This window comes from Moschus berezovskii, chromosome 20, assembly GCF_049115385.1.
Source record: "Moschus berezovskii isolate FMDL1 chromosome 20, NW_MosBer_1.0, whole genome shotgun sequence".
NCBI classification, from domain to species: Eukaryota; Metazoa; Chordata; class Mammalia; order Artiodactyla; family Moschidae; genus Moschus; species Moschus berezovskii.
The window spans coordinates 47598205-47612554 of record NC_142479.1 but is presented as its reverse complement, the minus strand read 5'-3'; the positions used below and the strand labels follow the sequence as shown (position 1 = coordinate 47612554).

The window sequence follows — 14350 nt, the reverse complement described above, 5'->3', positions numbered from 1 at the left end:
ATTTAGAGCAAATCTGCCAAAAGCAGAGATGACAATGTGGGACTTGCAACTGGTGTTTGGAATGGCGGCAGTCTTGTGGGACTGAGCCTGTAAGTGTGGGATCTGATGATAATTCCAGATAGACAGTGTCAGAATTAAACTAAATTGTAGGATACTCAGCTGGTGTCAGAGAAATACTTGATGGGCAGAAAACCCACTCATCTGGTATCAGAAGTACGGCATTTGTAGTTGTGTTAAGGTGAAACACAGAAGGGTTTTTCCTATATGGGCTTAATTCAAAACCATTAAAACAAAACAAAACAAAAACAAGGGCTTCCCTGGTGGCTCAGTAGTTAATAATCCACCTGCCAATGCAAGAGACTGGGGTTTAATCCCTGGTCTGGGAAGATCCCACATGCCGTGAAGCAACTAAGCCTACGCACTACAACTACTAGAGCCTGTTCTAAAGCCTGGGAGCCACAACTACTGAGTCCATTTGCCCCAATTATTGAAGCCCATGTGTCCTAGAGCCCCTGTTGTGCAGCGGGAGAAGCCACGACTGAGAAGCCTATACACTGAAACTAGAGTTTCTCTCTGCAACTAGAGAAAAGCCTGCACAGCAACGAAGACTCAGCACAGCCAAAAATAAATAAATAGAATTAAAAAGAAAATAAAACAAAAACTGCAGGTTAAAGCCCAAAGTTGAAAATTTCAATCCAGCTACTGAAAAAGGTAGCAAGAGTTTCTTCATTTATAATAAGAGATGGAGTAGATGAGCTAGATAATTTTCAAGATAATTTATAGCTTTGTGACCCTATGACTTAGGAATAATTTAAAATGATATTACCTAACCCTTGAAACCAACACAATACTATAAACAATTATACTCCAATAAATTTTTTTTTAAATGATATTACCAAATTTAGTGGTTTCCAACCACAGACACTGCCAAAGAAGGGAAAGCCAAGAGTCAGGGGCCGAGGCTCCAGTCAATTCATTCCACTCTTGTCAGGCCAACTGGTATAAATTTCCTTTATCCTAGCTAGGCTTATTAGAAAAAAGAGGAACTGTAATCCTTAAAAAATAAAAGAAGTCTGAAAACTATCACCCAGATAAAATGAAAGTTGTATCAGATACACAGCAATAATATGCAGATTTCTAAGTAGATATAATGACAACTTGAATCCATTTACACTGATAAAGAATGTAAAAAGTAATTGAGTGATTGACTATATAAACCATTAAGCATAATGACAGCAATATTCAGAGAGAGTACTGTCCTATGACATATTTTGCAGAAACGTTCCAGAAATTTAAAGACAGACTAGACTATGGTAAAGAGGAAGTCTACTGAAATTCTATGCTTTCAGAACTAATCATAATCATTTTTAAGTATTGGAATATATAAAGTATTTACCTGGGGTCCTTACTGCATAAGAGGTTGAGTTATGTTAAAGAAGCAGGCAGTCAAAGCTGTGACACCACCTTACACTCAAGTCTGGTTCAACCAGGACAGTTCTGTTTCCATGATTTTAGACTTTTTTTTTTTTTTGCAGTGCTGCCTGGCTTGCAGGATTTCAGTTTCCTAACCAGGAATGGAGCCTGGGACCCATCAGTTAAAGCACAGAGTCCTAATCTCTGGAGTGCCAGGAAATTCTCACAGATTGAATGTTTTTAAAAATTATGCTTGAAAAAGAATCCTCTTGGAGTAGGGAAAGGCTCTTAACCTGTGCTCAAGCTGGAGACAATGCAGGTATAGAGTGTGGAGGAAGGGGCCTTACTGATGAACAAGTGTTAGAGCAGGCATCAAGTGTTAGAAGATCGGAAAACTGATGAGTCAAGGCAGGACCCTGTGCCTGCAGCTCCTCCTAGCGACAATAAAGCTAAAAGCTAGTACTTTTCTTTGGAGACTGCAAAAACTGTTTAAGGGGTAGAAACATGAAGAGTCAACTCTAAAGGACAAAATCAAGTACAACAGGGAAGTCTCACCTTCTAAATAAAATGACTTCAAATAAAAATGCTGGTTAAGGCAACAAAGCAAACTCATTTTGCACTAAAATACAGTAAGACACTAAAAATAGAAAATATTTTCTAGTTAATAAGGAAAAGACAGTAAAGGAAGATAAGTGGAGCAGGAAGGCACTGGGTGACAAGATAGTTTGCTGGTAAATGAGAAATAAGAGATCCCATAGTATCCTTATTAACCATAAAGCTAAAGTTAGCTGCTCTATTCTTTTTTCAATTGTAAAAAACAAAAAAACAATTTCATTATAATAGAGATTTTCTTGCAAAGAACTTTAACACAGTATTACTATTCAAAGATACCAACATGAAATAAAATATTATATCTTGGGACTTTGAAATATTATTTTTAAAATATTCTGACTACTTATATAAAATAGCTGGACATGGCTTATGATATTAAACCTAGAAAACCAAAATACTAAATAAAGATAGAAAAAGAGATAAAGGCTACCCAGAAGGAAAACAACAAACAAATGTTCCAGAAGGCTGCAATGGAAGAGTTATTATAAATGAGGAATTAATCTAATTCTGATACTCTTTGTATCAGAAAAGAACTATCTCAAGAGAGGAGAATTAAAGATTTGTTTTGTAGTTCTCATGAAAGTTACTGGGGCCATGTATTAACACTCACAAGTATGACACTACTACCAACATTTCAATAAAATATATCAGCTACAGTATATTGTAGTGTCTAAGATTCCACTTAGGCTGGTTCAGATAGCAGGCCACTGACTAAGGCCTTAACACCTGTACTTTCAAGAAAGAAAAGTTAGCAAACGAATGAATTTGGTTTTAATTTATATTTCTACCACTGAATTAATATGCCTGGCCTTGATCAAGACCCTTTATTGGCCACAAATGAATTAAAATTTATTTTGATTTCCACAGCAAGAACTCAAGCGCAGTTTTGTTCACATGCTATTATTTAACAGGAAAGCCCTAAGTTAACAATATGTTAAGTGTACACAAAACTTCACTCATTAACTTTCTAAATTCTTTTCTTCTTATACACGGTCAGTAGCAGATAGAACCTTTAAATATAAATTAAAACTTATAGTCAGGTTAAAAAAGTATTGAAGAGAATTAAGCACAAATAATTGAATCAAAAGGAATTAAATCAAAAGGAAAGAATTTATCATTAGATACATTTTAAACATAACTCTCAATTACTTCAAATGTCTGTGACAATCCACTTGTTAAAAGGAACATCTTGCAAAAAATAATTTCAATCCACAATACTATATTGCTAATAGTTCCTTCTTTGTTTTTGTGATTTTATACTTGTGACCAAACAAAACTAGATCTTTCCTCTTCTCAATTATTAGGTCAAATCACAAAAATTTAGGTAACATACAATGGATGGTTTCTATGACATTGACCCAAGTGATTTTGCTAATATCCAACTATTTCTGATACACAAAACAAGTAATTTTATACGGTACAACTTAATATGAAAATTGGATGAGACTCATGCCTTCCCCATTTAAAATAATTTCAACTTGCAATGTCTTTAAAAGAAACCTTTATTTATAAAATTTAAGGTTATGTAACTATTAGTAAGTACAATAATTAATAAAAAAGAAACATTTCCATTATGATGCATAAAATAAAGACCTTCTAAGGATAATATGTTTAAAAAATGCTACTGTGCCTTCAGATTTAAATGATGACTAAGCGTTTTATACAAACAGAAAATTCCATACTCACATGTTTAAAGCAGGTAACTGGAGCTGCTATAAAGCTATTGCTATTGATGTAGTTACCCCAGTTGAAACCTTCTGTGGAGACTGCTGCTGAAATAAAATAAGTTTAGATATATTGGAGTTCTCAGATCTTCTATTTGTAAGAAGGTTATTACTTTATAATGTGAAATGACACAAATTTATCACCTCTAAATTAAGTTTTTTCCTACAAAGACAAAACTTCGGTAAATAAACATGAACTTTAGCATATATCATATTTGCAAACAAATAGTTTTAACTTTCCTACACACAAGATATGCTCCTTGGGAAGTGAGGCAAGTTCTCAAATTATAAGAAACAAAGAACAACTGAAAAAAGATATGTTCAGGATAACAATGTTCTGACTGCTCCTGTGTTTTATTTCCATGTAGCTCTAACTGCACACTTCACTGAAATTTCTATCCAGTATCTACCACCTAATACTTTCACTATGGTTCTTTATTGTCTTAGTCCCTACTTACTGCCTTGCTTTTGCATTTCTGTTAAGAATCTTTCTGTTAGAAAAGATCCTTTCCTCAATCTCTTTCTCTTGTTACTCTCTTCTCCCCAATCCCTTTGAAGCCTAATGTCATATTTCTTTGCCTTATCACCACAACGCTTCCCACTGTCCACAGCTAGAGAATCAGTGAGTTAAAAATAAATAATAAACCAAATAAAAAAGAGTATTATTAAGGAGACTGTCACAAGCACCATAAGTTGGGAACACTATACTTTTTTAGGATAATTTACTGAAATCAAAGAAGCCTAGTGTCATATGTGCAAATAGGGAACAGAAATAGCCTAGTTAACAGAATCCAAAATTAAAATGTTATTAATTAAAACTAGATGAATTAGTACCAAATATTTTACCTCTATTGCATTCACCCATATTACCTGATTTAGTCTTTGCTTGATTTTGTAAGGTAGCTTGATACTGAGCATATGCAGCTAGTTTAGCAACTAAAGGTTGTTTCTGAAGAACTTTTGCTTTCTTTGTTGGAGGCTTACCCTAAAACAAGAAGAGTTAAGTAAATAGGATTCTTTATCATTCCCACCCCCAAATCTGAAAACTAATTTGATTGCATACTACTAATTTTAAGGAAACATTGAGGGTTTAGAAAATTATTAAAGCAGAGGAAACATACAAGAAAATTCACATGAGAAATGTTTTCTGGAGTTCTGCTACAATGTAGATATCTAATATGGGTAGCACAGCTGGCACAGACTTAAATAGCAATATGCGAATTAATATATTAATAAAAAACTATCCCATAAAATGTTAAAATACAGGCTGTGGTGGATAACTGATTCCCTCTTGTACTAGATAAATCCAGTGGTTATTCACTCATGCAGGTTGCTAAGCATTGCTATTTATATAAGAAAAAAATAATTCAATGTTTAAACAGCAAGTGACTGAGATTTATACCTTTAGTGCTAATGCAAAAGATCAATGACAAAATGATCATGGGCCAAATTCACAGTGTGACAAACTGCCATCCATTTGGGTACAGACCATTGCTCAGGATCTCTAGGGGCTGTCTATCTGAAATATAGAAATACATCTAAGTGATGTATTTCCTTAATTTGGGGAACTTAAATAATCTTTTCAGTGCTATGTGCTACCTTATTACAATAAGATGAAAACAAATGTGATCATTCAAGTAAAATATATTACAAAAATCAGCTATGTGATACCTTTATAAAGTTGTTTATACGCTACAATAGTAATAACTTAAATGGTCGTTTTGTAGGCATTCCAGTCATTTTGTAGGCGCCGATGTACATTAATAGAAAGACGATTTTCTTTTAATATTATGATTGATTTCCAAAAAGGTTAGTTGGATTAACCAAATACCCTTGGTCAAGGTATCAAATGGGTTACAATCAAAAGTACAAACCAAAGATAATGGAAAAATAAAACCAAACGGTAAATCATTCCCTGCTCCCAACACTGAAAGTTTCTACCTTGATACTAATTACAAAGAAAACCAGGGGGGAAAATGGCTTCAATTTATATATATATAAAAAGACATTTATTACACTTATACTTACTTCAAAAAAAAGACACAAACAACTCAGTTTATTTTGGATAGTATGCCTTCTCTATTTATAACAGCTGCTCAAATTTTATAGAATGGACAAACTCTAGGGCTCACATATTTCTCAAAAATGTGGGGTATAAAATACTAACAGGCCAGTTAGGTAAAGGTAGAGTGTAGTGAATCACAATCAAATGACAGACAAATAGTGAAAGGCATAGAAATAACAGATATAAGAACAAGAAGGTTTCTGTACCGTTACCTGAAGTCTGGCCAAAATGCTTGCCTTCTTGGAGTTTGACGAGTAACTTCTTGAACATGAAACACTGCAGAAACGCTTTGTTTTAGAGTAAAAAGCATCTCGCACACCAACCATTCCACACATTTCACAGGTAGCTAATTAATAAATAAAAACACTGGTGTTATGATCATAAAACTGATTTTCATCTAACAGTTTAATAATTCCTCCAATTATCTAAAGGTTTTAATTTTTAAAACATTTCTTCAGGCAGATAGAAAATTTCTTCTGTTATATAAATGATAGAAAAATCTAAATAAAAGGTAGGGGAAAGACTAGAATGATGCCATGGCTATAGGCTCCAGAAGGACTGACAATAAAGTCTGAAAAGGCTTTAAAAAGGATCAAAAAACACGCAAATATAAGTTAGATTCAACTAACATTTCCTTAGTGCTCACCTTGTGCCAGACATTATAAGCTCTAATGTTTGAAAGGATTATAAACAAAAGATGAAAAGTAGTTGCAGTACAACTGAAGATTAACACAAAGCACAGCACAGGTCTTTAAATATTGCGAAGATTAAAACATAAGGGTAACAAAAAGTGAATCTCAAAAGATAAAACAAGTTGTGGGACTGCTGAATTATACAGTAGTTCCATTTTCAAATTTTTGAGGAATCACCATACTGTTTTCAATAACGGCTGTACCAGTTTACATTACCACCAAGATGTATGAGTTCCTTTTTCTCCACATCCTCCTCAACACTTGTTATCTCTTGTCTTTTTGACACCAGCCATCCTAACAGGTATGAGGTGATATCTCAATGTGGTTTTCATCTTCATTTCCCTGATGATTAGTGACGTTGAGCACCTTTTCATGTATTTATTGGCCATTTGTAGGTCTTCTTGGGAAAAAAACATCTATTCAGGTGCTTTGCCCATTTTTAAATTGTATTATTTGCTTTTTATGCACTATTGAGTTGGACAGTTCTTCGTGTATTCTGGATATTAACCCCTCATCAGATGTATAGTTTACAAATATTTTCTCCCATCCTGCAGGCTGTCTTTTCAACATATTGTTTCCTTTGCTGAGTAGAACCTTTTTAATTTGTTGTAATCTCACTGTGTATTTTAGCTTTTATTAATTGTGCTTCTAGTGTCTTACCCAATAAATCAATGCCAAGATTAAAGTCAAGGAGCTTTTTCCCTATGTTTTCTTCTAGGGGTTTTATTGTTTCAGGTCTTACATTTAAGTTTTTACTCCATTTCACGTTAATTTTTCTGAGTGGTGTTAAGATAGGTCCAGCTCTTCTTTTGCATGTGGATATCTAATTTCCCAACACCATTTACTAAAAAAACTATCCTTTCCCTATCAAGTGTTCTTGGTGCCCTTATCAAAAATTAGTTGACTGCAACTCAGTATATCAGAAAGGTATCTGCCCTCCCACATTCACTGTAGCATTGTTAACAATAACCAAGTTAGAGAAACATATTAGATGCCTTCTGATGAATGAGAGGATAAAAAAACAAGTTATATATATACGTATATGTAAATGCATATGTATATGTAAAGTAGATATTATTCATTATAATAGAGTATTATTCAGCCATATAAAGAAGAAATCTTGTCATTTCTGACAACAAGGACAAAACTGGAGGGGATTATGCTAAGTGAAATAAGCCAAAATGAGAAAGACAAATATTGTATAGTACTACTTACATGGAATTAAAAAAAAAGGCTATTTCATAGAATGGTGGTTGCCAAGGGTTGAGAAGAGGGAGAAATGGCAAGATGAAGGCCAAAGGGTACAAATTTTCAGTTATAAAAAGTTGTGACCATCTAATATATAGCATGGTCACTATAGTTAATACTATTACTTATTATACACTTGAAACTTGCTGAGTACATCTTGTGCTCACATGACACACAGACACACAGAATTAACTTTTGGGGACTTGGTGGTCCAGTGGTTAAGACTCCATGTTCGCAATGTAGGGAGCCTGGGTTTGATCCCTGGTCAGGAAATTAAAAGTTCGCATATCACAACTAATACCCAGCACAGTTGAATAAATAAAAAGTTAACTTTATGAGGTGATGGATGTGTTAATTATCTTGATCTTGGTAATCATTCCACTAGGTACATGTATATCAAATCACATTTATGAACATTTATACATTTAAACATATACAACTGTATTTGTCAATTATTCCTCAATAAAGTTGGGGGAGAAAAGATAACATAGCAAACAACTACTTCAATGGGTTTAAATCTCCAACTAAACAGTTACAACTGGAGGGACTTATAGTTTAACCAGTACTTATAAATTATGAGAAATCATGGAAAAATGTAAGATACCAGAGGATGAGAGATAAAGGGGGTCTAAGGGGGAAAAATCATTCATCTCGCCTGAATGATTTTCTGTTGTAAAAATTCTAGAACAGATTAAAAGGTTTGCGGATCACGTAGGTTAAACAAAAATGCAATTCCAAGGGGAGAGTACATCTTTGCCAAGAAATGAACATGCCAAACTACAACTCCCATGACTAGGATGTAAGCTCCACCAGTGACTTTATTCTATATTATTCATCTGTATCTTTAAAACAGAATCTGGCACATATAAAGCTCCCTCTTGTGATATATTCCCACATTGGTATGTTATAACTAAACCATGGCAAGATGTATATTAATAGGAGTTAACACATTTGATAAAATCTCTCATGTAGCCCTGTCAATTAAGAATTGAGACATTCAAGCTAAAGTAGAAAAGATCTAGGTAGCTATTAACTGGCTGGATGACCACACCTACTGGGTCCTGATAAATGAAGTTAAGTTCTTTGATATGATATGAATGAATGTGTACCAGGCCCTTCGATGCTTAACTTTTAATCAAAATATTAGAATATGATCTATAAGGCATAATTGTCAAATCCGCAAATGACAATCAGAAGACACTACATTCAACATTAGAGGACGGAATTAAGCATATGCCTAAATGGAAACAGTGTCCTGAAGAAAAGAGATAATAGTTGAACAACCTCTGCTCTAATCACACAGGGTGACCAACTATTTGCCTGAGGTCTGTTCCAGGATAATCCTAAAACCAGGAGAAGTGAAGTGAAGTTGCTCAGTCGTGTCCAACTCTTTGCCACCCTGTGGACTGTAGCCCACCAGCTCCTCCGTCCATGGGGTTCTCCAGGCAAGAATACTAGAGTGTGTTGCCATTTCCTTCTTCAGGGGATCTTTTCGACCCAAGGATCGAACCCAGGTCTCCTGCATTGCAGGCAGATGTTTTAACCTCTGAGCCACCAGAGATGCCCCATAAAACCAGGAGGGTCTCAGGCAAATCAGGACAAGTTGCCACCCTACCACCACACAATCTGATTTATCTCCAGAAGAAAGTAAGCAGGATACTGATGAATTAAAACACTGTGATGCTATGAGAAATGTTTGAAGCAACTAGGTTTACTTAGTATGCCCAAGAGAAACACTAAAAATAAATGTTTTTGTGTGAAGGGAAAAAGGACAAAAGTCAGAGTAAGAATAATTTTGGTTCAATATAAAGAATATTCTGGTAATTAGAGATACATTATCACTGAAGTGTTAAAACAGAAAACAAAAGGAATTGTTACAGAGAAGGGAGACTTACCTTGAAAGTCTCACTCAATTCTGGAAGTCTATTATCTTACACACTTCGAATTACATTAAGTTTCTCAACAGCTTTTTGTTTTCATTTTGTTCTACTTGTTAATAAAGAGATCTAACACAAATCCAGTGATATTATCTAGAACTGTAAGTTTCAGATTCTGTTTCTTAATTGTTCTTTAAAAATTTAAGGGAAATGACAGGAGAAATGGAATCAAAACATACCCTCAAATATAAAGGTATGTAAAAGGTGAAGGCAGTTCACCTGAGCTGAAGTATACGCTGTATACTCACCCATGCCAGATTTACCATCTGGGTATGTGTACACTTGGCCATTGTTTTTGATAATTGGGAGATTAGAAGGTAAAGGAGCAACTTCCTCTTCACTCTCTTCAGAGCTGGAACTGCTACTTGTGTCCTCACTGCAGCTATCATAACCGTCAAACATCCCGAATGAGTCTCTTCTTTTCCTTTCGGATCGTGAAGAATGTTCAGTCTTCAAAGCAGAAGAAAACAATAACTATGATATAGCACTCATGTATACCACCCAAAAGACTGTAGTTCAAATTGTGATAAATGAGGTTTGCAAAATGAAAATCTAAATGTCTATGTCAAAATGGAGCCCTTCATTTCCATGAGGCATAAACCTATTAACTACCATGTTAACTAAAAGGAATAACAATGACGGAACACACACTGAATGGGAGTCTGAAAATGTAACTTAAGTTTTGCCATAAACTAGATACATTACTTCTCTATAAAAATGTGATCAGATGATTTTTTTAAACTGTAGTGAAATACCCGTAACAAATAGATGGTTTCTTAATTTGCCTTTTATCTCTGAAATTTTAAATTTTTATTATAATTTAGAGCATCCGAGAAATACATAGATCACTAAGAGTTCTGGAGAGACTGGAAATTTTAAATTTTGGGGAGACAATTTTTAGATATTAGCTATTTAAAAAACTATAGAAGATAGCATTTCTACATGTAACACTATTTCATTTTTTTCGTTAACATAAATGGTTCAGTTCAGTTCAGTCGCTCAGTCGTGTCCGAACCACAGCACACCAGGCCTCCCTGTCCATCACCAACTCTCGGAGTTCACTCAAACTCATGTCCATCGAGTCGGTGATGACATCCAGCCATCTCATTCTCTGCCGTCCCCGTCTCCTCCTACCCCCAATCCCTCCTAGCATCAGACTCTTTTTCATTTTTTTTTTTAACATAAATGGTTAGACATACCCAATTATCTCCAGCTAAACACTATGCCCTTTTAAAAAAACAAGCACAAAGATACTATGTATCACGTTCAGCAACTGCTACTCATATGTTCCTCCAAATATTCCCTCACTCAGTTCAGTTCAGTTCAGTCGCTCAGTCGTGTCTGACTCTCCGCAACCCCATGAATCACAGCACGCCAGGCCTCCCTGTCCATCACCAACTCCCGGAGTTCACTCAAACTCATGTCCACAGAGTCGGTGATGCCATCCAGCCATCTCATTCTCCGTCGTCCCCTTCTCCTCCCGCCCCCAACCTTTCCCAGCATCAGAGTCTTTTCCAGTGAGTCAACTCGTCGCATGAGGTGGCCAAAGTATTGCAGTTTCAGCTTTAGCATCAGTCCTTCCAATGAACACCCAGGATTGATCTCCTCCAGAATGGACTGGTTGGATCTCCTTGCAGTATAAGGGACTCTCAAGAGTCTTCTCCAACACCACAGTTCAAAAGCATCGATTCTTCGGCGGTCAGCCTTCTTCACAGTCCAACTCTCACATTCATACATGACCACGGGAAAAACCATTGCCTTGACTAGATGGACCTTGGTTGGCAAAGTAATGTCTCTGCTTTTTAATATACTATCAAGGTTGGTCATACCTTTCACTCAAGCCACCAAAAAATCCCAAAACTAATACCTACCACCACTCCAGCTCGCCTGAAATCAATTCCAAAACTTCAAGTTCAGTGATAAAAAAGTTAACAGAAAGCAGGAAATAACGAAGAAAAAAAAAAAAATGGAATACTTGAAATGAAAAAACAAACCCCAAACCATCAATAAACATACACTGAGTTACAGCAGAGTGAAAATTGTCAACCAAAAAATCTTTAGAGTTTGGTACCTATCCTTTTCTTTTGCTCAGTTATACGTTTCTTGGCATTTCTTTCAGGGCTAGTTTAAAGTCTTAACATGACCGGTAACAAAGCTGAAATCTATTTCCAAAGTTTGACAAGATAAAACCATGGAAATGCATCTCTTAGTTTTACTAAATAAACTATCATTTTCAGATACACTTGAATTAAACAGTTTCACTGAGGAGGAGAACTGATTTTCCATTTGTATTATGTATAACTATGAAAGCAAAAGAAGTAGCTTTTCAATCCATAAAATGGAAATATTATACACTCAAATACAATCTTAAGAAGTCGTCCCCCTTGGGAGGCTCTACAAATATTGCCACATTAAAAAAAAAAACTATTCTTTTAGAACTCTCCTTTCAGTTCAGTTCAGTTCTTTTAGACCCAATTAAAAAAAGAATAGCTGACTGTTGGTAGTCACTTTAGAATTATTCTCCCAGTCTCCCACTACTGTTTTCCCTAGCCTGATTATTCAGCAGCTTCAGTTCTGGAAAACTGCTAGTTATTTCTATAAATCACATGTATCTTCAAAGAATCAAAATCTGCTACCACCAGAAGATTTCAAAAAAATAAGACTCCGAAGGCAATTCAAAAGGAAAAGTCTAACAATATTGATAATACTGGTAAGCTGGTAGGGAACAGGATAATCCTTGTTTATATAAAGTGTGGTGCTAATAACACAGAATTATGACAGACCCAGGTTTGAGATTCAGCTTTGCCATTTACGAACTATGAACCTGGCCAAGTGATAAGTTTCTTTCTCTTGTTCATTCAGCAAGCATTTGTTTCTCAGAGAGGTTAAAGAGAGATTAATGGTTCTCATAAAGTTTACAGCAGACTAGTTCACAGGTGGGAAAAATTCAAGCAAGGCCATGTGATAATACAAGGCACGTGAAAAGGACAAGGCAAGGGTAGTCAACTGAGATTGAGGAAGGATCCTGAGCACAAAAAAGGCAGCCACTTGAATATCTGGCTTGAATATTTAACTCAGATGACCACTGCCATGTACTACTGTGGGCAGAAATCCCTTAGAAGAAATGGAGTCACCATCACTGTCAACAAGACAATTCAAAATGCAGTACTTGGATGCAGTCTCAAAAATGACAGAATGATCTCTGTTCGTTTCCAAGGCAAACCATTCAATATCACGGTAATCCAAGTCTATGCCCCGACCAGTAACACTGAAGAAGCTGAAGTTGTATCGTTCTATGAAGACCTACAAGACCTTTAAAACTAATACCCAAGAAAGATGTCCTTTTCATTATAGGGGACTGGAATTCAAAACTAGGAAGTCAAGAAACACCTGGAGTAACAGGCAAATTTGGCCCTGGACTATAGAATGAAGCGGGGCAAAGGCTAACGGAGTTTTGCCAAGAGAACCCACTGGTCATAGCAAACACCCTCTTCCAACAACACAAGACTCTACACATGGACATCACCAGACAGCCAACACCAAAATGAGATTGATTATATTATTTGCAGCCAAAGATGGAGAAGCTCTATACAATCAGCAAAAACAAGACTGTGGCTCAGATCATGAACTCCTTATTGCAAAATTCAGACTTAAATCGAAGAAAGTGGGAAAAACGACTAGACCATTCAGGTATGACCTAAATTAAATCTCTTATGATTACACAGTGGAAGTGAGAAATAGATTTAAGGGACTAGATCTGATAGACAGTGCTTGATGAACTATGGACGGAGGTTCATGACATTGTACATGAGACAGGGATCAAGACCATCCTCAAGAAAAAGAAATGCAAAAAAGCAAAATGGCTGTCTGAGGAGGCGTTACAAACAGCTGTGAAAAGAAAAGTGAAAAGCAAAGGCGAAAAGGAAAGATACACCCATTTGAATACAAAGTTGTAAGAAACAGCAAGGAGAGATAAGAAAGCCTTCCTCAGTGATTAGTGCAAAGAAATAGAGGAAAGTAATAGAAAATTAGAGATATCAAGGGAACATTTCATGCAAAGATGGGCTCAATAAAGGACAGAAATGGTAGGCACCTAGCAGCAGCAGAAGATATTAAGAAGAGGGGGCAAGAATAACAGAACTATACAAAAAAGATCTCCGCAACCCACATAATCAAGATGGTGTGATCACTCACCTAGAGCCAGACATCCTGGAATGTGAAGTCAATTGGGCCTTAGGAAGCATCACTACAAACAAAGCTAGTGGAGGTGATGGAATTCCAGTTGAGCTATTTCAAATCCTGAAAGATGCTGCTGTGAAGGTGCTGCACTCAATATGCCAGTGAATTTGGAAAACTCAGCAGTGGCCATGGAACTGGAAAAGGTTTTTTATTCCAATCCCAAAGAAAGGCAATGCCAAAGAATGCTCAAATTACCGCACAATTACATTCATCTCACACGCTAGCAAAGTAATGCTCAAAATTCTCCAAGCTAGGCTTCAGCAATACATGAACTATGAACTTCCAGATGTTCAAGCTGGTTTTAGAAAAGGCAGAGGAACCAGAGATCAAATTGCCAACATCTGCTGGATGATCGAAAAAGCAAGAGAGTTCCAGAAAAACATCTGCTTTATTGACTATCCCAAAGCCTTTGACTGTGTG

General features: G+C 35.9%; 1 protein-coding gene across 14 annotated transcripts in view; it reads right to left on the bottom strand.

Annotated features, from left to right (window-relative positions):
* Positions 1 to 14350, bottom strand: part of MBTD1 (mbt domain containing 1) — a 72405-nt gene that overhangs the window by 34156 nt on the left and 23899 nt on the right. For 10 of the 14 annotated variants that reach the window (XM_055407531.2, XM_055407526.2, XM_055407527.2 and 7 more), the window contains 4 exons: positions 9940 to 10141; positions 6021 to 6160; positions 4620 to 4734; positions 3712 to 3797 (listed from right to left, as the gene is read on the bottom strand). In XM_055407531.2, coding sequence (XP_055263506.1) covers positions 3712 to 3797; positions 4620 to 4734; positions 6021 to 6160; positions 9940 to 10093 — 495 coding nt within the window. In that variant the 5' untranslated portion in view covers positions 10094 to 10141. The remainder of the gene's footprint in view (positions 1 to 3711; positions 3798 to 4619; positions 4735 to 6020; positions 6161 to 9939; positions 10142 to 14350) is intronic. The other 4 variants (XM_055407523.2, XM_055407533.2, XM_055407521.2 and 1 more) reach the window with 3 other exon arrangements.